The sequence below is a fragment of the Salmo salar genome, chromosome 06 (genome assembly GCF_965601325.2).
Source record: "Salmo salar chromosome 06, fSalSal1, whole genome shotgun sequence".
NCBI lineage: Eukaryota > Metazoa > Chordata > Actinopteri > Salmoniformes > Salmonidae > Salmo > Salmo salar.
This window is the reverse complement of record NC_138296.1, coordinates 80,620,104-80,638,880: the sequence shown is the minus strand read 5'-3', so window position 1 is coordinate 80,638,880 and position 18,777 is coordinate 80,620,104. Positions and strand designations below refer to the sequence as shown.

Genomic DNA, 18,777 nt, shown 5'->3' with positions numbered 1-18,777 from the left:
GAGCACAGCGTGGCAGCAATCAAATAAACATTAACATCCAAATATCTGCTCAGTCTCCTTTCTCTGGATGAAAGCTCACTCAGGTATATATACTTTTGGACATGTAGTGTGAGGACACCTGTTTGTCAAACATCTCATTACAAAATCAAGGGCATTAATGTAGAGTTATTGCAGCAAAGCCTCCACTCTTCTGGGAAAGCATTCCACTAGCAGCATTCAGCCACAACAGCATTAGTGAGGTCGGGCACTGACGTTGGGCGAAAAGGCCTGGCTCGCAGTTGGCGTTCCAATTCATCCCAAAGGTGTTCGATGGGGTTAAGGTCAGGGCTATGTGCAGGCCAGTCAAGTTCTTCCACAGCTCAACAAATCCATTTCTGTATGGACCTCGCTTTGTGCACGGGGGCATGGTCATGATGAAACCGTAAATGGGCCTTTCCCAAACTGTTGCCACTAAGTTGACAGCACAGAATTGTCTAGATTGTCATTTTATGCTGTAGTGTTAACCTCTCTAGGGTAGGGGGCAGTATTTGCACGGCCGGATAAAAAAACGTACCCGATTTAATCTGGTTATTACTACTGCCCAGAAACTAGAATATGCATATAATTATTGGCTTTGGATAGAAAACACCCTAAAGTTTCTAAAACTGTTTGAATGGTGTCTGTGAGTATAACAGAACTCATATGGCAGGCAAAAACCTGAGAAGATTCTGTACAGGAAGTACCCTCTCTGACCATTCCTTGGGCTTCTTGGCTCTGTTTATTGAAAACTTAGGATCTTTGCTGTAACGTGACACTTCCTACGGCTCCCATAGGCTCTCAGAACCCGGGAAAAAGCTTAATGATGTAATTCCAGCCCCTGGCTGAAAAACATTAGCGCCTTTGGTAAGTGGTCTATCAGAGGACCATCAGACTGAGGAGTGTGCACGAGGCGAAACCATGTTTTTATTTTCTCTCTTTGTACTAAAACACGATTTCCCGGTCGGAATATTATCGCATTTTTACGAGAAAAATGGCATAAAAATTTATTTTAAACAGCGGTTGACATGCTTCGAAGTACGGTAATGGAATATTTAGAATTTTTTTGTGACGAAACGCGTCGGGCGCGTCACCCTTCTTTACCCTTCGGATAGTGTCTTGAGCGCACAAACAAAACGGCGCTATTTGGATATAACTATGGATTATTTTGAACCAAACCAACATTTGTTATTGAAGTAGAAGTCCTGGGAGTGCATTCTGACGAAGAACAGCAAAGGTAATCCAATTTTTCTTATAGGAAATCTGAGTTTGGTGAGGGCCAAACTTGGTGGGTGTCAAAACAGCTAGCCCGTGATGGCGAGCTATCTACTCAGAATATTGCAAAATGTGCTTTTGCCGAAAAGCTATTTTAAAATCGGACACCTCGATTGCATAAAGGAGTTCTGTATCTATAATTCTTAAAATAATTGTTATGTTTTTTGTGAACGTTTATCGTGAGTAATTTAGTAAATTCACCGGAAGTTTGCGCTGGGTATGCTAGTTCTGAACAGCACATGCTAATGTAAAAAGCTGGTTTTTGATATAAATATGAACTCGATTGAATAAAACATGTATTGTATAACATAATGTCCTAGGAGTGTCATCTGATGAAGTTCAAAGGTTAGTGCTACATTTAGCTGTGGTTTTGGTTTTTGTGACATATATGCTTGCTTTGAAAATGGCTGTGTGATTATTTTTGGCAGGGTACTCTCCTGACATAATCTAATGTTTTGCTTTCGCTGTAAAGCCTTTTTGAAATCGGACAATGTGGTTAGATTAATGAGAGTCTTGTCTTTAAAATGGTGTAAAAAAGTCATATGTTTGAGAAATTGAAGTTATAGCATTTATGAGGTATTTGTATTTCACGCAAGCATCCCACCTTGCCCAGGGAGGTTAAGGGCTTGCAAGTAAGCATTTCACTCTAAGGTCGACACCTGTTGTATTCAGCGTATGTGAGAAAATTTGATATGTATATATTTTTTTTTATCACTTGTTTTCTTTGGTGCAAATAAATTATACGTTAAACCTACAAAACCAATGAGCCTGATACTGAGGACTGAACCTCCACCAGCATCATCCCACCAAACACACAACCTTATGAGTGAAACAACAAAACTGCCTGGCTCTCGGACTTTTAGTTGCCACAGCATGATCAAGAGTGTGTCCCAAATGGAACCCTATTCCCTATGTAGTGTGCTACTTTTGACCATAGGTCATTTGGGACCAAGCTCGAGAGAATCCCACAGAAAAGGTTGAGGAAACAGGGACGAGGAAACGGATGAGGGCTGTTGATCATATAGCACAGCAAATCTTCAGCATTTCATTCAATTGAATAATTTTGATATGAAATAGGCTGTTTTCACCAAACCTGCTGATTGTCCAAACTGGACAATTCTATATAGGCCTAAACCTGTGCGTTTTTAAAAAAGTAAAAAGAAACTACCTGACTTGGCAGCCCAATGCTAACACGACCCCTGTCCTTTTCATTATCCCGTTGCATAACACTGCTCCTGCTGTGGAACATGCCTGTGTCAGGCGTGTTGAGACACATTGTTGCTCTAACATGCGTCTCATTATCCACTCCACCATGCCTACCCTACCCCAGGCCTAGTGCCATTACACAACAGACCTAGGGTTTCTCATCATGCCTAAAATATTAAAGGGACGTGTGCCACACACACCTGACACAGTGCGTGTGCATGGGCTCATGACCTTAATGCCTCCACAGACATTTACAGGTTAAGAGAAAGTATCTGAACATTCGCTTTGGGTGTAAAACAGGGCACAGATCTAGGATCAGCTTCATCATAACTCCCATTGAACACAAGCACATCTGAAGGGTTGATACACAGACCCGGATTCAGCCAAGGCACAACGGTTAGGGTAATTGTGTGTCAAGACGGGCCTACTTAATGCTTTAGGACAAGCTGAAAGTGTGGACTGTTTTGCCTAAACCAACTGCTTTGAATGTTGGCACCATTTATATGCAAAATAATAGCATTAATGCATTTCTCATAACTAGGCTTAGTAACACCAGTGTTTCCCATAGGAGTGGTGGTAAAGGGAGGGGGTGCTACTAGCGCAATGTCATGCTAGCTGTTGCCATAGACTTCGTCACTGAGCCAATGACTACCCATTTAAAAGTTTCTCGCCAGAAATAGACAAAGTACTCCAAACATTAAGAACATCTTCCCAATATTGGAGTTGCACCCCCCCATTTTGCCCTCAAAACAGCCTCAATTCGTCGGGGCATGAACTCTACAAGGTGTCGAAAGTGTTCTACAGGGATGCTGGCTCATGTTGACTCCAATACTTCCCACAGTTGTGTCAAGTTGGCTGGATGTCCTTTGGGTGGTGGACCATTCTTGATACACAAGGGAAACGGTTGAGCGTGAAAAACCCAGCAGCATTACAGTTCTAGACAAAAAGTGGTGCACCTGGCACCTACTAACATAGCCCATTCAAAGGCACTGACCGAAGAAGGGACATTATCTTCCAGCTGATGGCACAACTCGAGTTGCACAGCATTTTTTCTGTCTCATGCACAAATTCATGTTGTTACTCCTATGAACAAAGAAAGTGAAATATTCCTCAATATTGAAAAAGACCTAAGCCAATAATAATAATAATAATAGCATAAGCCTATCGATACACATTCCTACTCATTCATTGCAGCTGCAGTGCTGGTTGAAGTAGGGAGAACGAGCATTTTATGGATTATATAAAGTGTGAAAGTAATCACTCAAAAACAGCAGCTCTTTATTGTATTCATTGACGGTCTCTAGTTATGGTTATAAAAGTTCTGAAATGTCATAGTATTCAGTGCGCTCAAGGAATCTTTATTTTACACATGCTACGTAGGTTACTGCATGGTAATCTGAGAAATCCGATTGGCCAGCGCTAGGCCTATAGGTGCACTTGCTTGCTCTCCAGGCCCGCCGGGAAGGCAGAGTTTCTTCCTTTAGAAACATTAAATGATTTTAAAAAACGGGAACACTTTGCCTACCCGGCACGCAGGGCATATGAATCCAGTGCACCTCCCCCCCGTTTAAAAAAAATAGGAAAGCAAGGTTTTATTGTTTGGCTATTGACTGGTTGGTGACCACTTACCTACACTGATTGAAGTGGATTTAACAAGTGCCATCAATAAGGGATCATAGCTTTCCCCTGGTCAGTCTGTCATGGAAAGAGCAGATGTCCTTAATGTTCTGAACACAGTATATTTTGAAGCGGTGCCAACAAATTTACCAGCTGAGGGCCAACGCTGCTAAATGAATAGAGTGTAAACACTGAACACAAGTCTACACCTCTAAGCCAAAATGGTAGTGTCACTCCAACAGTGGTTCAGCAGACTACTCACAACAACAGTGCCAGAAGCCATTAGCTTTTATGGAGATTTGAACGACAGCTGATGCATAATACATTGCCAGAAAAAATGTCATGACAACAATATGCAGCAGCAGGTCACAGGTGTCTTGGCAAAATCTATGTGCATAATAATACGAGATTGTGGCGATGGGGACAATACAGTACGGTTTCCATAAAAATGCACTCGTATTGCAATCACTGTTAGTAAAAAACAGAACACTAAACGATGTATATTCAATGACAGGTGTCTGCTACTGTTGTACTAATTTGGTCCTTAAAGCTACTGTATAACACTGAGGATGTATGAAACATTTTCTTCAGTAGTGGTTGCACATTTGGCGAGGGGGGGGGGGGGGGGGGGGCACATTTGGCGGTTTTAAAGCTACACATTTTGCCATGGGGCAGAGAGAACATTTGTCCTTTTTAAAGCCATTTTCCTGCACTTCCACACATTTTGCCATGGCTTATGCCGTGTTCTTATGCTATCTGAGTGACTCAAACATAACTGACTGTTTATAAAAACAAATGTAAAACTAATGGTTAGTTCTCAAGATGATCCCATTTAAAAAAAAAAATAGCTCCATTATCTGTTCTACATACTTATATATATCTGGCTATAGTTTACACTGAAAACATTTTAACATCTCAAAAAATATATTTTTAAATGTAATCATATTTTCGGGAGCGGCAACAACTAAATGAATATAGGGAAAACACAGCCATCGCCACTGCGAGGGACAGAGCATAGCAAAAGGGCTCTGCCTTTTTAGGGTGACACCAAACACACAAACGGCTGTGACCTCACATCCTTTGACATCAGCAGTCTTGGTGGGGGATGGTAGAGGCAGAAGGCAGTAAAACTAGCCCCCTACCCCTCCCTTTCTCCCACACTGAGCTATGCAATGCCCTAGCAAAAACCTTCCTTGATTGCCTACGACAAACAATTTTCACTTGCTCCAAAAACTACCCAGGTGCCCAGACAGTGGATAACAGACACCCTTTCCTGCCGCCTCCTAGAGCAGGCTTTAGAAACAGTTTGAGACTATCTGCAAAGCACATTAAAACAGCTACAGATGGTAAATGGCAACATTTTTGCCCACCTCCGCCTTGCGCACACACACAGAACCAGATATAAGACAGAAAAAAAACAGCCAGCTAGCATTGCTCACCTCTGAAATGCATGAGGGCCACGGGCTGAAAAGGCCCATTTGAGCTCGGTGCATCCAGAACCATCACGCTGGCAGCACTAGTGCCTGTCAACATCTAAGGGCTGGGGTAGAGGAGAGGGTAGCACAGGCTAAGGCGAGGAGCCAGCCTCCATTTTAACACCAAACACTCCAAGCAGAAAATGAAACTCCGCTGTAGTTGGAGGGAACAGGCTAGTTAGTGATGTCATCCCTCTAAGAAGGAGTCTGATTGGCCAACCTGGGTCACATGGGGCAGGCTGTCAGAATACATAAGCATGAGACAGGTCGAGGGGATTTGCTGGTGGGCTGGGGAAGAGGCGGGACCTTTGCTGTGATTGGAGCAGACACAGGAGGTCTGGCTAACAACCTCAGGGGGAAAGATGACTGAAGCTCTGCAAACCTTACCCCTCATCTCTTTTCCTTCTCTGTCTCACACAAACATCTACCCTGCCCCCACACCTATTACAATAAATGCCATTCCCATCAGAAAGAGCAATGTAAATAAATAAATCAGGACTCTAAGACAAAGTAACCCGTTATAAACTAAAAAGTAAGCCAACAAGCAGTGTAGGGTCGGCCTAAAAGGCTACATATTATCACATCTCTAGGAAAAGCACAGATAGTCCATTGATCCTTTATACAACGTACAGTAGGTCAGTTCTATACACACGTATTGTTAGGCTGCATCTTATCTCTGGCTCACAAGTGGATTTTCCCTCAAACAACAATAATGAGGATACATGACGACACAGTGATTGATGAAAGACGTGAAAAATAGCAAAACACTTGAAGGGAGGCATTGACTATCATTCAGTAAAAGCGGAGGACCCATGTGTGTACGTGCACATACAGATGGCCCAGGTGTAAGAAACAGGAAGCCACAGTTATAACACAGGAAGCTAGTGAGCAAATGTTCTGCCTCAGCTGCTCTCAGAGTGAGCGGTTACATCACTAACACCAGCACAACAGGCAGACACACGGCGAGCACACAACTATGGCTCACATTCTTCTCTTGCTCTTAGTCGTGTGTCAGCCCTTTCTGCTTGATAAGACAATGACAGGAGTGTAGACTAACCATGTTCATTGTAAAGAGCAGGGACACACATGGGATTGCCTACCTGTTACCAGCCAAGAGTAATTAGCACCTCTGAACAGTGTCAGTAGTTAACCATGAAGTTGGCAGTCACAAGGCCTTGTTAAAATACTCCAAAGCACGAGGTGGCAGTAGCATTGTTTGGCAATGCATGTCCGTTTGCGTTGCTTAGTTTAAGGTCTAGATTCCAATATTAGTTAGCTAGCTAGATGTGCCAATGTTGCCATTTTGTAGAAAGCCCTTGTTGATACAGATGGCCACAGCTAGATAAATATCTATCAAATGACGAACAATGTAATTCACTCTCCATAATCCCATACTCCCACTGCCTGCCCATAGCAACATTTTAGCTAGCGTTAGCACATTTGCTAGCTATTGAGCTAAGGACACTGCAATAACAGGCATTGTGATAGTATTTCCATTATAATTCAAACTACAGTGGTTAGCTAGCTAGGAGGAAGTATTTCAAATCACATTTTATTAGTCACATGCGCCAATTACAACAGGTGTAAACCTTACAATGAAATGCTTACTTAAGAGCCCCTAACCAACAGTGTTGTTAAAAAAAATATGGATAAGAATAAGAAATAAAAGTACCAAGTAATTAAAGAGCAGAAGGAAAATAATAGCAGGACTATGATTCACCAAACGATATTTTGTAAGTACTTTAAGAAAGTTTATTTCAGTCTCCTCCATCTCCACTAACCGAAGCTAATTGTATGGATTTTTTCCCTATTAACAATGTCAAATTAACATCTGTACAGAAAGACACATGAAAGCCAAATTGCAGAGGAGGAACTTCTTGATGCAATTAAAGCCTTTAAGGCTGGGAAAACTCCAGGGCTGGATGGCATACCAGTGAAAGTATACCAAACTTTTTGATATACTCAAGAGGACCATTATTAGCATGTTTTAACCACTCCTACATAAAAATAGATTATCGGACACGCAACACTGTCTGATATCATTATTACTGAAACAGGATCCAAGTGGTATGTAAACTCAGCAAAAAAAGAAATACCCCTTTTCAGGACCCTGTCTTTCAAAGATATTTGGATTTTTACGAGTTAACTTCACAGATCATTGTAAAGGGTTTAAACACTGTTTCCCATGCTTGTTCAATGAACCATAAACAATTAATGAACATGCACCTGTGGAACGGTCGTTAAGACACTTACAGCTTACAGACGGTATGCAATTAAGGGCACAGTTATGAAAACTTAGGACACTAAAGAGGCCTATCTACTGACTCTGAAAAACACCAAAAGAAAGATGCCCAGTGCCCCTGCTCATCTGCGTGAATGTGCCTTAGGCATGCTGCAAGGAGGCATGAGGACTGCAGATGTGGCCAGGGCAATAAATTGCAATGTCCGTACTGTGAGACGCCTAAGACAGCGCTACACGGAGACAGGACGGACAGCTGATCGTCCTCGCAGTGGCAGACCACGTGTAACACCTGCACAGGATCGGTACATCCAAACATCACACCTGCGGGACAGGTGCAGGATGGCAACAACTGCCCGAGTTACTCCAGGAATGCACAATCCCTCCATCAGTGCTCAGACTGTCCACAATAGGCTGAGAGAGGCTGGACTGAGGGCTTGTAGGCCTGTTGTAAGGCAGGTCCGCAACAGACATGGGCAACAACGTCGCCTATGGGCACAAAGCCATTGTCACTGGACCAGACAGGACTGGCAAAAAGTGCTCTTCACTGACAAGTCGCGTTTTTCTCTCACCAAGGGTGATGGTCAGATTCACGTTTATCGTCGAAGGAATGAGCGTTACACCGAGGCCTGTACTCTGGAGCGGGATCAATTTGGAGGTGGAGGGTCCTTCATGGTCTAGGGCGGTGTGTCACGCCTTCATCGGACCAAGCTTGTTGTTATTGCAGGCAATCTCAACACTGTGTGTTACAGGGAAGACATCCTCCTCCCTCATGTGGTACCCTTCCTGCAGACTCATCCTGACATGACCCTCCAGCATGACAATGCCACCAGCCATACTGCTCGTTCTGTACGTGATTTCCTACAAGACAGGAATGTCAGTGTTCTGCCATGGCCAGCGAAGAGCCCGGATCTCAACCCCATTGAGCACGCCTGGGACCTGTAGGATCGGAGGGTGAGGGCTAGGGCCATTCCCCCCAGAAATGTCCGGGAACTTGCAGGTGCCTTGGTGGAAGAGTGGGGTAACATCTCACAGCAAGAACTGGATAATCTGGTGCAGTCCATGAGGAGGAGATGCACTGCAGTACTTAATGCAGCTGGTGGCCACACCAGATATATACGTAATGCAGTTGGTGGTAACACCAGATATTGACTGTTACTTATGATTTTGACCCCCTCTTTGTTATTCCATTTCTGTTAGTCACGTCTGTGGAACTTGTTCCGTTTATGTCTGTTGTTGAATCTTATGTTCATACAAATATTTACACATGTTGAGTTTGCTGAAAATAAATGCAGTTGACAGTGTGAGGTCATTTCTTTTTTTGCTTAGTTATAAAAGATCCAGTCCATTTAAAAAAATTGGAGGCCTCTTACACTTCAGTGCTGCGATACAAAAATTCTAGCTAAATGCTTGGCGCATTGAATTAAAACAGGTTTTGTCAGATATTATTCATCCTAATCAGACAGGTCTTTTACATTGACGATACAATCGAGGTAATACAAGACAAGTACTGGAAACAATAGAATACCATGACATATCGGGGGAAAAAAGGCCTGGTTTTCATAGTTGATTTTGAAAAGGCTTTTGATAGTACGACTGGAGTTTATATAAAAATGCCTAGAATGTCAATTTTGGATAATCTCTTATAAAATGGCTTTAAGTATAGTAACCCTATGTATAAAATAGTAAATAATGGCTACATCTCAGTAACTTTTAAACTGTCAAGAGGAGAAAAACTAGGTTGTCCACTATTGGCAAATCTATTTATTATTGCCATCGAAATGTTAGCTGTTAAAATTAGATCCAACAATAATATTAACCTGTTGGGGTGTAGGGGGCAGTATTTTCACAGCCAGATGAAAGAACGTACCCAAATTAAACTGGTTACTACTCTTGCCCAGAAACTAGAATATGCATATTATTAGTAGATTTGGTTAGAAAACACTTAAGTTTCTAAAACTGTTTGAATGGTGTCTGAGTATAACAGAACTCATATGGCAGGCCAAAACCTGAGAAAAATCCAACCGGGAAGTGGAAAGTCTGAGAATTGTAGTTCTTTTGATTCTCTATCGAAAATACAGTTTCTGTGGGGTCACGTTGCACTTCCTAAGGCTTCCATTGGCTGTCAACAGCCTTCAGAAAGTGGTTTGAGCATTCTCCTGTCACTGGGCAGAGTATAGGAGCTCAGTTACTGAGTGGACTGCCTGGCAACAAAGGGATTGAATATGCTCGATCCCGCGAGCGCGCCGTTCCTTCTTTTTCTTCTTGAATGAATATGCTATTGTCCGGTTGGAATATTATCGCAATTTTACGTTAAAAATACCATAAAGATTGATTTTAAACAGCGTTTGACATGCTTCTAAGTACAGTAATGGAACATTTTGACTATGTCTCTGGTACCGCGCTCGCACGTTATGTCTTTGGATAGTGCTCTGAACGCACAAACAAAAAACAGAGGTATTTGGACATAAATATGGATTATTTCGAACAAAAACAACATTTCTTGTGGAAGTAGCAGTCCTGGGAGTGCATTCTGACGAAGATCAGCAAAGGTAAGACAATATTTCTAATACTAATTCTGAGTTTAGGTGGCCCCGAACTTGGCGGGTGTCTGTATAGCTTGCTGTGATGGCTGAGCTATGTACTCAGAATATTGAAAAATGTGCTTTCTCCGTAAAGCTATTTTAAAATCTGACACAGCGGTTGCATCCAGGAGTAGTATATCTATAATTCTTTAAATAATTGTTATATATTTTGTCAACGTTTATGATGAGTATTTTTGTAAATCGATGTGCACATTCACCGGTCGTTTTGGTGGGAATACATTTTCTAAACATCACGAGCCAATGTAAAATGCTGTTTTTGGATATAAATATGAACTTTATCGAACAAAACATGCATGCATTGTGTAACAATGTCCTAGGAGTGTCATCTGATGAAGATCGTCAAAGGTTAGTGCTTCATTTAGCTGTGTGGGTTTTATTGACATGTCCTTGCTTGGAAAATGGCTGTGTGATTATTTTTGTCTATGTACTCTCCTAACATAATCTCATGTTTTGCTTTCGCTGTAAAGCCTTTTTGAAAATCGGACAATGGGGTTACATCAAGAAGTGTATCTTTAAAATGGTGTAAAATAGTTGTATGTTTGAGAAAGTTGAATTATGACGTTTTTGAATTTGCCGCCCTGATATTTCACTGGCTGTGTCCCGCAGGTGGGACGCTAGCGTCCCACGTAGCCCATAGAAGTTAAGAGATTAGAAATCCGTGGCTTAAAAACAAAGGTTTCATTGTACACTGATGATTCACGTTTTCAATTAAAACCACAATTACAATCCCTCCACAGCCTCAGAGGATCAAGATACTTTTACTAACCTCTCTGGATTAAAACCAAATTGTGGTAAGTGTACTACATTATGTATTGGATCACAACTTTTTTAAATTCTACTTTTACATCACTGTGTAGTTTACCAATAAAATGGTCTGACGGGTATGTGGACATACTCAGTATACTATCATGAAAGAAAATGATCTCACTCCAATAAATGTTTATAGAAAGTTAGCAAAAATAGATAGTGGCAAGATCTTTAGTCATATCACAGTTTACCTATTTGCTTATGGTTTTGCCTACACCTAGCGTTTAGCTTTTTAAATTATACGAACAAAAAAATATTCAATTTATTTGGAATGACAAGCCAGACAAAATTAAAAGGGCCTATTAATATAACGAATATGAATTTGGAGGGCAGAAATGATTAAATACTAAAGCATTAGACCTCTCACAAAATGCATCAGTCATACAGAAGTCACACTCAAATCCCAAATGGTTCTCTAGTAAATTAGTAAGAATGTCTCACCCCATGTTCAAGAATGGCCTTTTTCCCCCTTAATTCAGATTACAATTACACTTTCGGTTATTTGAAAACGATATCTCTCCCCATGTTCAAGAATGGCCTTTTTCCCCCCTTAATTCAGATTACAATTACACTTTCGGTTATTTGAAAACGATATCTCCAAAATATCGTAATTCTTTTTAAACAAGCCTTAGAAAGTTGGATGCAATTTCAGTTGAATCCACCTGAGACAGAACAAATAATACAACATATATTGTAGTTAAACTCAAATATAATTTTTTTTCTATAAAATGATTTAAAAAGTTGTAATTTTTGTAAATTATATCATAAATAGCACTGGTGGAGTTGTCGCATGCAGCTAACACAGACCTAAGGTAATGTCTGCTCTATCCAAAATTACAACCAACTAATTGCAGCATTACCCAAATATAGAAGAGGCAAGCAGAAGGGGGAAAAGTAAATTAACTTGTCTGTCGGCCCTGCATTAAAGACCAAAAACGGTTAAAGAAAATTAAAGGCCCAAAAATTGTCAATTGGGCCATATAAATTGCAAAATAGTTGGGAAGAGATTTTCGATGTACCGATTCCATGGCACATGGTTTATGAATTGACACGCAAAACGACACCGGATTCAAAACTTCTAATTTTTCAATTTAAAAGTATACAAAATTCTTGTAAAATACAAAATTCTTGTATTTTACAAGAACACACACACACATACATACACATACATACACACACAGCTCAAAAAAATAAAGGGAACACTTAAACAACACAATGTAACTCCAAGTCAATCACACTTCTGTGAAATCAAACTGTCCACTTAGGAAGCAACACTGATTGATACATTTCACATGCTGTTGTGCAAATGGAATAGAGAACAGGTGGAAATTATAGGCAATTAGCAAGACACCCCCAATAAAGGAGTGGTTCTGCAGGTGGTGACCACAGACCACTTCTCAGATCCTATGCTTCCTGGCTGATGTTTTGGTCACTTTTGAATGCTGGCGGTGCTTTCACTCTAGTGGTAGCATGAGACGGAGTCTACAACCCACACAAGTGGCTCAGGTAGTGCAGCTCATCTAGGACGGCACATCAATGCGAGCTGTGGCAAGAAGGTTTGCTGTGTCTGTCAGCGTAGTGTCCAGAGCATGGAGGCGCTACCAGGAGACAGGCCAGTACATCAGGAGACGTGGAGGAGGCCGTAGGAGGGCAACAACCCAGCAGCAAGACCGCTACCTCCGCCTTTGTGCAAGGAGGAGCAGGAGGAACACTGCCAGAGCCCTGCAAAATGACCTCCAGCAGGTCACAAATGTGCATGTGTCTGCTCAAACGGTCAGAAACAGACTCCATGAGGGTGGTATGAGGGCCTGACGTCCACAGGTGGGGGTTGTGCTTACAGCCCAACACCGTGCAGGACGTTTGGCATTTGCCAGAGAACACCAAGATTGGCAAATTCGCCACTGGCGCCCTTCACAGATGAAAGCAGGTTCACACTGAGCACATGTGACAGACGTGACAAAGTCTGGAGACGCCGTGGAGAACGTTCTGCTGCCTGCAACATCCTCCAGCATGACCGGTTTGGCGGTGGGTCAGTCATGGTGTGGGGTGGCATTTCTTTGGGGGGCCGCACAGCCCTCCATGTGCTCGCCAGAGGTAGCCTGACTGCCATTAGGTACCGAGATGAGATCCTCAGACCCCTTGTGAGAGCATATGCTGGTGCAGTTGGCCCTGGGTTCCTCCTAATGCAAGACAATGCTAGACCTCATGTGGCTGGAGTGTGTCAGCAGTTCCTGCAAGAGGAAGCCATTGATGCTATGGACTGGCCCGCCCGTTCCCCAGACCTGAATCCAATTGAGCACATCATGTCTCGCTCCATCCACCAACGCCACGTTGCACCACAGACTGTCCAGGAGTTGGCGGATGCTTTAGTCCAGGTCTGGGAGGAGATCCCTCAGGAGACCATCCGCCACCTCATCAGGAGCATGCCCAGGCGTTGTAGGGAGGTCATACAGGCACGTGGAAGCCACACACACTACGGAGCCTCATTTTGACTTGTTTTAAGGACATTACATCAAAGTTTGATCAGCCTGTAGTGTGGTTTTCCACTTTAATTTTGAGTGTGACTCCAAATCCAGACCTCCATGGGTTGATAAATTGGATTTCCATTGATTATTCTTGTGTGATTTTGTTGTCAGCACATTCAACTATGTAAAGAAAAAAGTATTTAATAAGATTATTTCATTCATTCAGATCTAGGATGCTATTTTAGTGTTCCCTTTATTTTTTTGAGCAGTATTATATATATATATATATATATGATAAAAATCTTCCCAGCTCTGCAGATTTTGCTGCGAAGAGGCAGAGTCATTAGATCATTATTTCAGCAAAAATGTTTCTTTAATTTACAATCTGTAGAAGCTATGAGAATATAAAGGTTCAGTACTTTTGTGAAGCATCACCGCACAGTTGAAAAATATCTGGCAAATAGAAATCCAAAATGGATGGTGTTAAGAGATAGATGGGAGGGGTTGAATGGAGTTGAAGGGTGGGACCAATAACAAGATCACTAATGTAAAACATACAGGGTCTGTAAAATGTACATAGGTTCAGAAACGTTGTGAAATAGCACAGTTACAAATAGAAATCAAACTGGATGGACATCAGAAATAGAGGAAGGCTAGGACTAAAAAACAAAATTAACTATTGTAAAATAGATAGTGTCTGTAAAATGTGTCTGTATAAACTGAAAGTAGAAGCCTAAGTGTTATTGTTTATTAGTTTACTCCAATTGGGGGAGGGGTATAATAAAAGGTATATATTTTTTTTTTTAATGAATAGATATATTTACCAAAAAATACAGGGGATTGGAAATGATGCAGACAATTACATTGATGGTAGCAACAATCTGCAATATTAAAGCTGATCCACCCCCTAAAATAAATTTAAAAAATACAATAGAAAAAAAACAATAGCAAGACTATACACAGGGGGGTACCGGTACAGAGTCAATGTGCGGGGGCACAGGTTAGTTGAGGTACTATGTACATGTAGGTAGAGTTATTAAAGTGACTATGCATAGATAAGAGTAGCAGCGGTGTAAAAGAGGGGGGGGGGGGACAAAGCAAATAGTCTGGGTAGCCATTTGATTAGCTGTTCAGGAGTCTTAGGGCTTGGGGGTAGAAGCTGTTTAGAAGCCTCTTGGACCTAGACTTGGCGCTCCAGTACCGCTTGCCGTGCGGTAGTAGAGAGAACAGTCTATGACTAGGGTGGTTGGAGTCCTTGACCATTTTTAGGGCCTTCCTCTGACACCGCCTGGTGTAGAGGTCCTGGATGGCAGGCAGCTTAGCCCCAGTGATGTACTGGGCCGTACACACTACCCTCTGTAGTGACTTGAGGTCGGAGGCCGAGCAGTTGCCATACCAGGCAGTAATGCAACCAGTCAGGATGCTCTCGATGGTGCAGCTGTAGAACCTTTTGAGGACCTGAGAACCCATGCCAAATCTTTTCAGTCTCCAGAGGGTGAATAGGTTTTGTCGTGCCCTCGTCTTCAGCGCTCGGGGAACAGTGGGTTAACTGCCTTGCTCAGGGGCAGAACGACAAATTTTAACCTTGTCAGCTCAGGTATTCGATCCAGCAACATTTCGGTTACTGGCCCAACGCTCTAACCACTAGGCTACCTGCCACCCATTGGTTCAAAGTCAAGTTGTTGGCCGAGTCTACAAGTAGAAACGGCAGGTTCGTCGCTACCGGCTCGGCACGCACACATATAGTTAATTTGTCAGATGCTCATATCACACCACACTGCCATAAGACTTGATACCAATGTAGGGTGAAAGGGGGCCACAAAATGTTGAACTGCTATAAAGAAATGGTATAGTGAAGTATTTTGAAAATACAAATTACAGCTTTCAAAAGTATCTGTTACAAAATACACTGGAGTGTAGTTCAATACATCATACAAAATACTCAGAAGTCATTAAAATACATGCAACAGAAACACCGCCCATTTATGTGTGTTCTTGTTCTTCTATCCTCGTGGGGACCTGAAATACCCAAAAGTCCCCACAAGGATATTAAAACAAGAAATTCTCCCTTGTTGGGACATTTCCCATGTCCACACAAGGACAAAGGCTATTTTAAGCTTAGGGGTTAGGTTAGGGTTTGGCGTTAGAAGTTAACGTTAGGTAAAATGGGATTTTGAACGGAAATACATGTTAGGTCCCCACAAGGATAAAGACATTTTTTTTAAAGTGTGTGAGATAAAGAGCTGTTTCTGGCCTGCTTAGTCATGGGGCATTCTCCTGTCTGAAGAGCTGTTGTTCTTCTGATACAGACTGCACGCACTCACTCAATGGTTATCCTCCAAACTCTCATTTGGCACAGGCCACCGGGCTCCAGCCATTTCTAAAAACTCTCCCGCTAGCCTCTACAGTTGTGCAGAACAACTGGATTGAACTTGTGACGCGTCAGGCTACTCTGGCTATAACAACAAGGTCTGTTTTGTAGCGATTTCAAAGATGAGTGTCAATGGAAGTAATTGAAGACTTGTTTTATGAGTCTGCTGACACTTCAATCCCACGTTCTATTGCCCTCAAGCTACTACTGAAGCCATATGTCATCCAGCCAATGACTTGACTTTACAGTCACACAGAGTGAAGTTCCTCCGCTCTGAAACAACAGTTCCCAACAGAGAACGAGAGAAACTGTATCCCTCCCAAGACAGCTCCTCTGTCACGGGATCTCAAACAAAAACACCAGCTGCTGTTCGTTCCTTTCTTCACCACCTTTTGGCAAACCCTTGCAGTGGTGGGAGAACTGAGAGCTGAGTGGGGGGTTAACTAAAAACAGACATTCGTCTGAAACACCGATGTTGCTTTTCCACCAAAGTAGCAAGTTGCTCATGCTTATCAAACTGTGGAAAAGGTAAACATTATCCTGGAACAGCTTTTTTTAGGCATTACCACCACGTGAGCAGGATGCAGACTGCTTATTCCACTCAGCAATAAAGTGAGGTGGTATCAGTCTGCATCTTCCCCTGCCTGGTCAGTCTGCTGTCCTACTAAAGCTCTGTGGAACACAAAATAAACAACCCCTTAAGTTCATTGTAGCTCTCGGAAATCAGCTCTTCAGCTACACAGAATAACTCTCCAAAAGCAGCACTCTTCATGTGGCCCAGGTGTCCAGAGCCAGCCCGTTGGTAAAGCTCTATGTATCGGTCTAGTCTGCAGTAGTTCAGCCATTCAAAAAGCAGCAGCACTTAAAGCTCGGTGTAGCCTGACTGCTGCCGACAAATAGAGTGAGTCTCCAGCCAGAGGAGAATGTGTGGAATGAAAGCAGGCCTTGCTAGGTGCCTGACTGCCCATTAGGACAGGACCACTGATGACACCCACAAGGTCATGGTCCATGGGACAATATCTGCAGAACAACCTTATCAAAAGCCCTCGTTGGGCCCATGGATGTGACCAGCTGTTATCACGACTCGGAGCTTATCGAACTCGTAAAGAACACAGTAACGCAAGAGAAAGGAAACAAAGGTATTACATGATCAGAGATAAGTCCTTTGTGTCTGCCTGAATGTAAGCGGTCTGACAGAAGACACAGGGAAGAGTGAGAGGTGTACAGGACACTATCACTGCTGAAGCAGTTGGCTTGCGTGGTTACTCTAGAAAGAGTTGAATGTATAGACAGAAACTAAAGCAGCTCTCCACTTTGCCCCAGCTCTTAAACACCAAATGTTCCATGTTATTTCAGACCCTGCATCTAGGCCTAAGTACTGCACGGGTGCTGTCCTTTTCATGTGGTGTAGCATAGCTTATGTACTTATGAAATCTGCTGGATGTGCGTACTGCGCACATTCCACATCTATAATAGTTTGCCATGGAGAGCCAACTGCATGCCAGTCACTCACAGTAGTAACATTATAACACTGCATTGGATTTGCATGCGCCAGTGCTGATATTGTCCATGAGAAATGCAGGGGAGCGTAGGTGGTTTGTAATGTAGCTCCCTGCCAGCCACCCGCTTATCAGGCAACCGGCAGCATCCTGAAACAAGGACCTGGCAGCATCAAAGCCTTATCTCTGGATTACCCCCTAAATATAGACACTTGGGTTAAATCCAGCGCAAAGTCAGGGCCCTTTACGTCCACTGTTTGTTTCCACGTCTTGAGCAATGCTGTCGGAGGTACATTTTATAGCATGGCAGAGCAGTGGGGAGGTACAGAGACTTGCACAGAGAGTGAGTGATGGTGACGTTGTTGTGATTTACATCAGATAAGAATGCGAGGGGGCTTTTGGAGATGGCAGGCAGCTATGCTAAAGCTTACCAGGGCTAAACCTAGAGGATAAGCCAGAGCCGGGGGTAATGGGACAGGGGTAAAGGGACAGGAGCAAGCAGATACATCAGTTGGGAGGGCTGAGAAACCAAACCTTACCAAGCCAATATAGGATTCAGACCATCGCCTAGATAGCTAGATTTACTTTCACTTATGGAGTGAACATAGACAAAATATGTCTTTGAATAGGCTGAGTTAGGGCTAGCCTAGACTAGGAGTGGTTTACTGTGCAGTCATACCTTTGAAGGCATGAGACAAGAGAGAGGGCTAGGTTAGGAATATGCTAGATTAGGTCCAATCGTACCTTTGAAGGCAGGCAGCTTCTGTAGCTCTCTGTTGTTGCTGAGGCTAAAGCGGGACGAGCTCTGCCTCTTGTCCTTCTTGACCGGCGTCTGGGAACCCGGCTGCTTGCCCTTCAGCAGCTGAGTGGCAGGAGGGACGCTGTTACTGCCTTTCCTATTGGAACCCTGCTGTGTGGAGGGGGGGGGGGGGGGGGGGGCATGGATCAGAGCATGCACACAGGTTTGTTCATTAGACACCAAACAAAAAAACAATGAAACGGAGGGACTATTCTTTTTTATGTAATTTCAAAAGGTTTTCCCCTACTGAACACAACGCAGTGTAGAGTTGTCCCGGTCCCCCCTAGGTTAGATATGAAATCTGGTAAATGTGGGCAGTTTCTCATAGTCTTGTCCCACCTGCCTGCTGGGATCCATTAATCACCACACATACACCTGACAAGGCTGTCTCTCCGCTATGGAG

General features: G+C 42.9%; 1 protein-coding gene across 7 annotated transcripts in view; it reads right to left on the bottom strand.

Moving 5' to 3' along the window:
• The window catches only part of LOC106608134 (serine/threonine-protein phosphatase 2A 56 kDa regulatory subunit gamma isoform), a 42,318-nt gene that overhangs the window by 21,848 nt on the left and 1,693 nt on the right, over positions 1 to 18,777 (bottom strand). For 3 of the 7 annotated variants that reach the window (XR_001329392.3, XM_082977005.1, XM_014205876.3), the window contains exon 3: positions 18,320 to 18,485. Coding sequence is in view for 6 of the 7 variants with exons in the window: in XM_082977005.1 (XP_082833131.1) it covers positions 18,320 to 18,485 (166 nt within the window). In the remaining variant the exon portion in view is untranslated. Of the gene's footprint in view, positions 1 to 5,552; positions 5,777 to 18,319; positions 18,486 to 18,777 lie in introns of those variants that run through there. The other 4 variants (XM_082977006.1, XM_014205877.3, XM_082977007.1 and 1 more) reach the window with 2 other exon arrangements.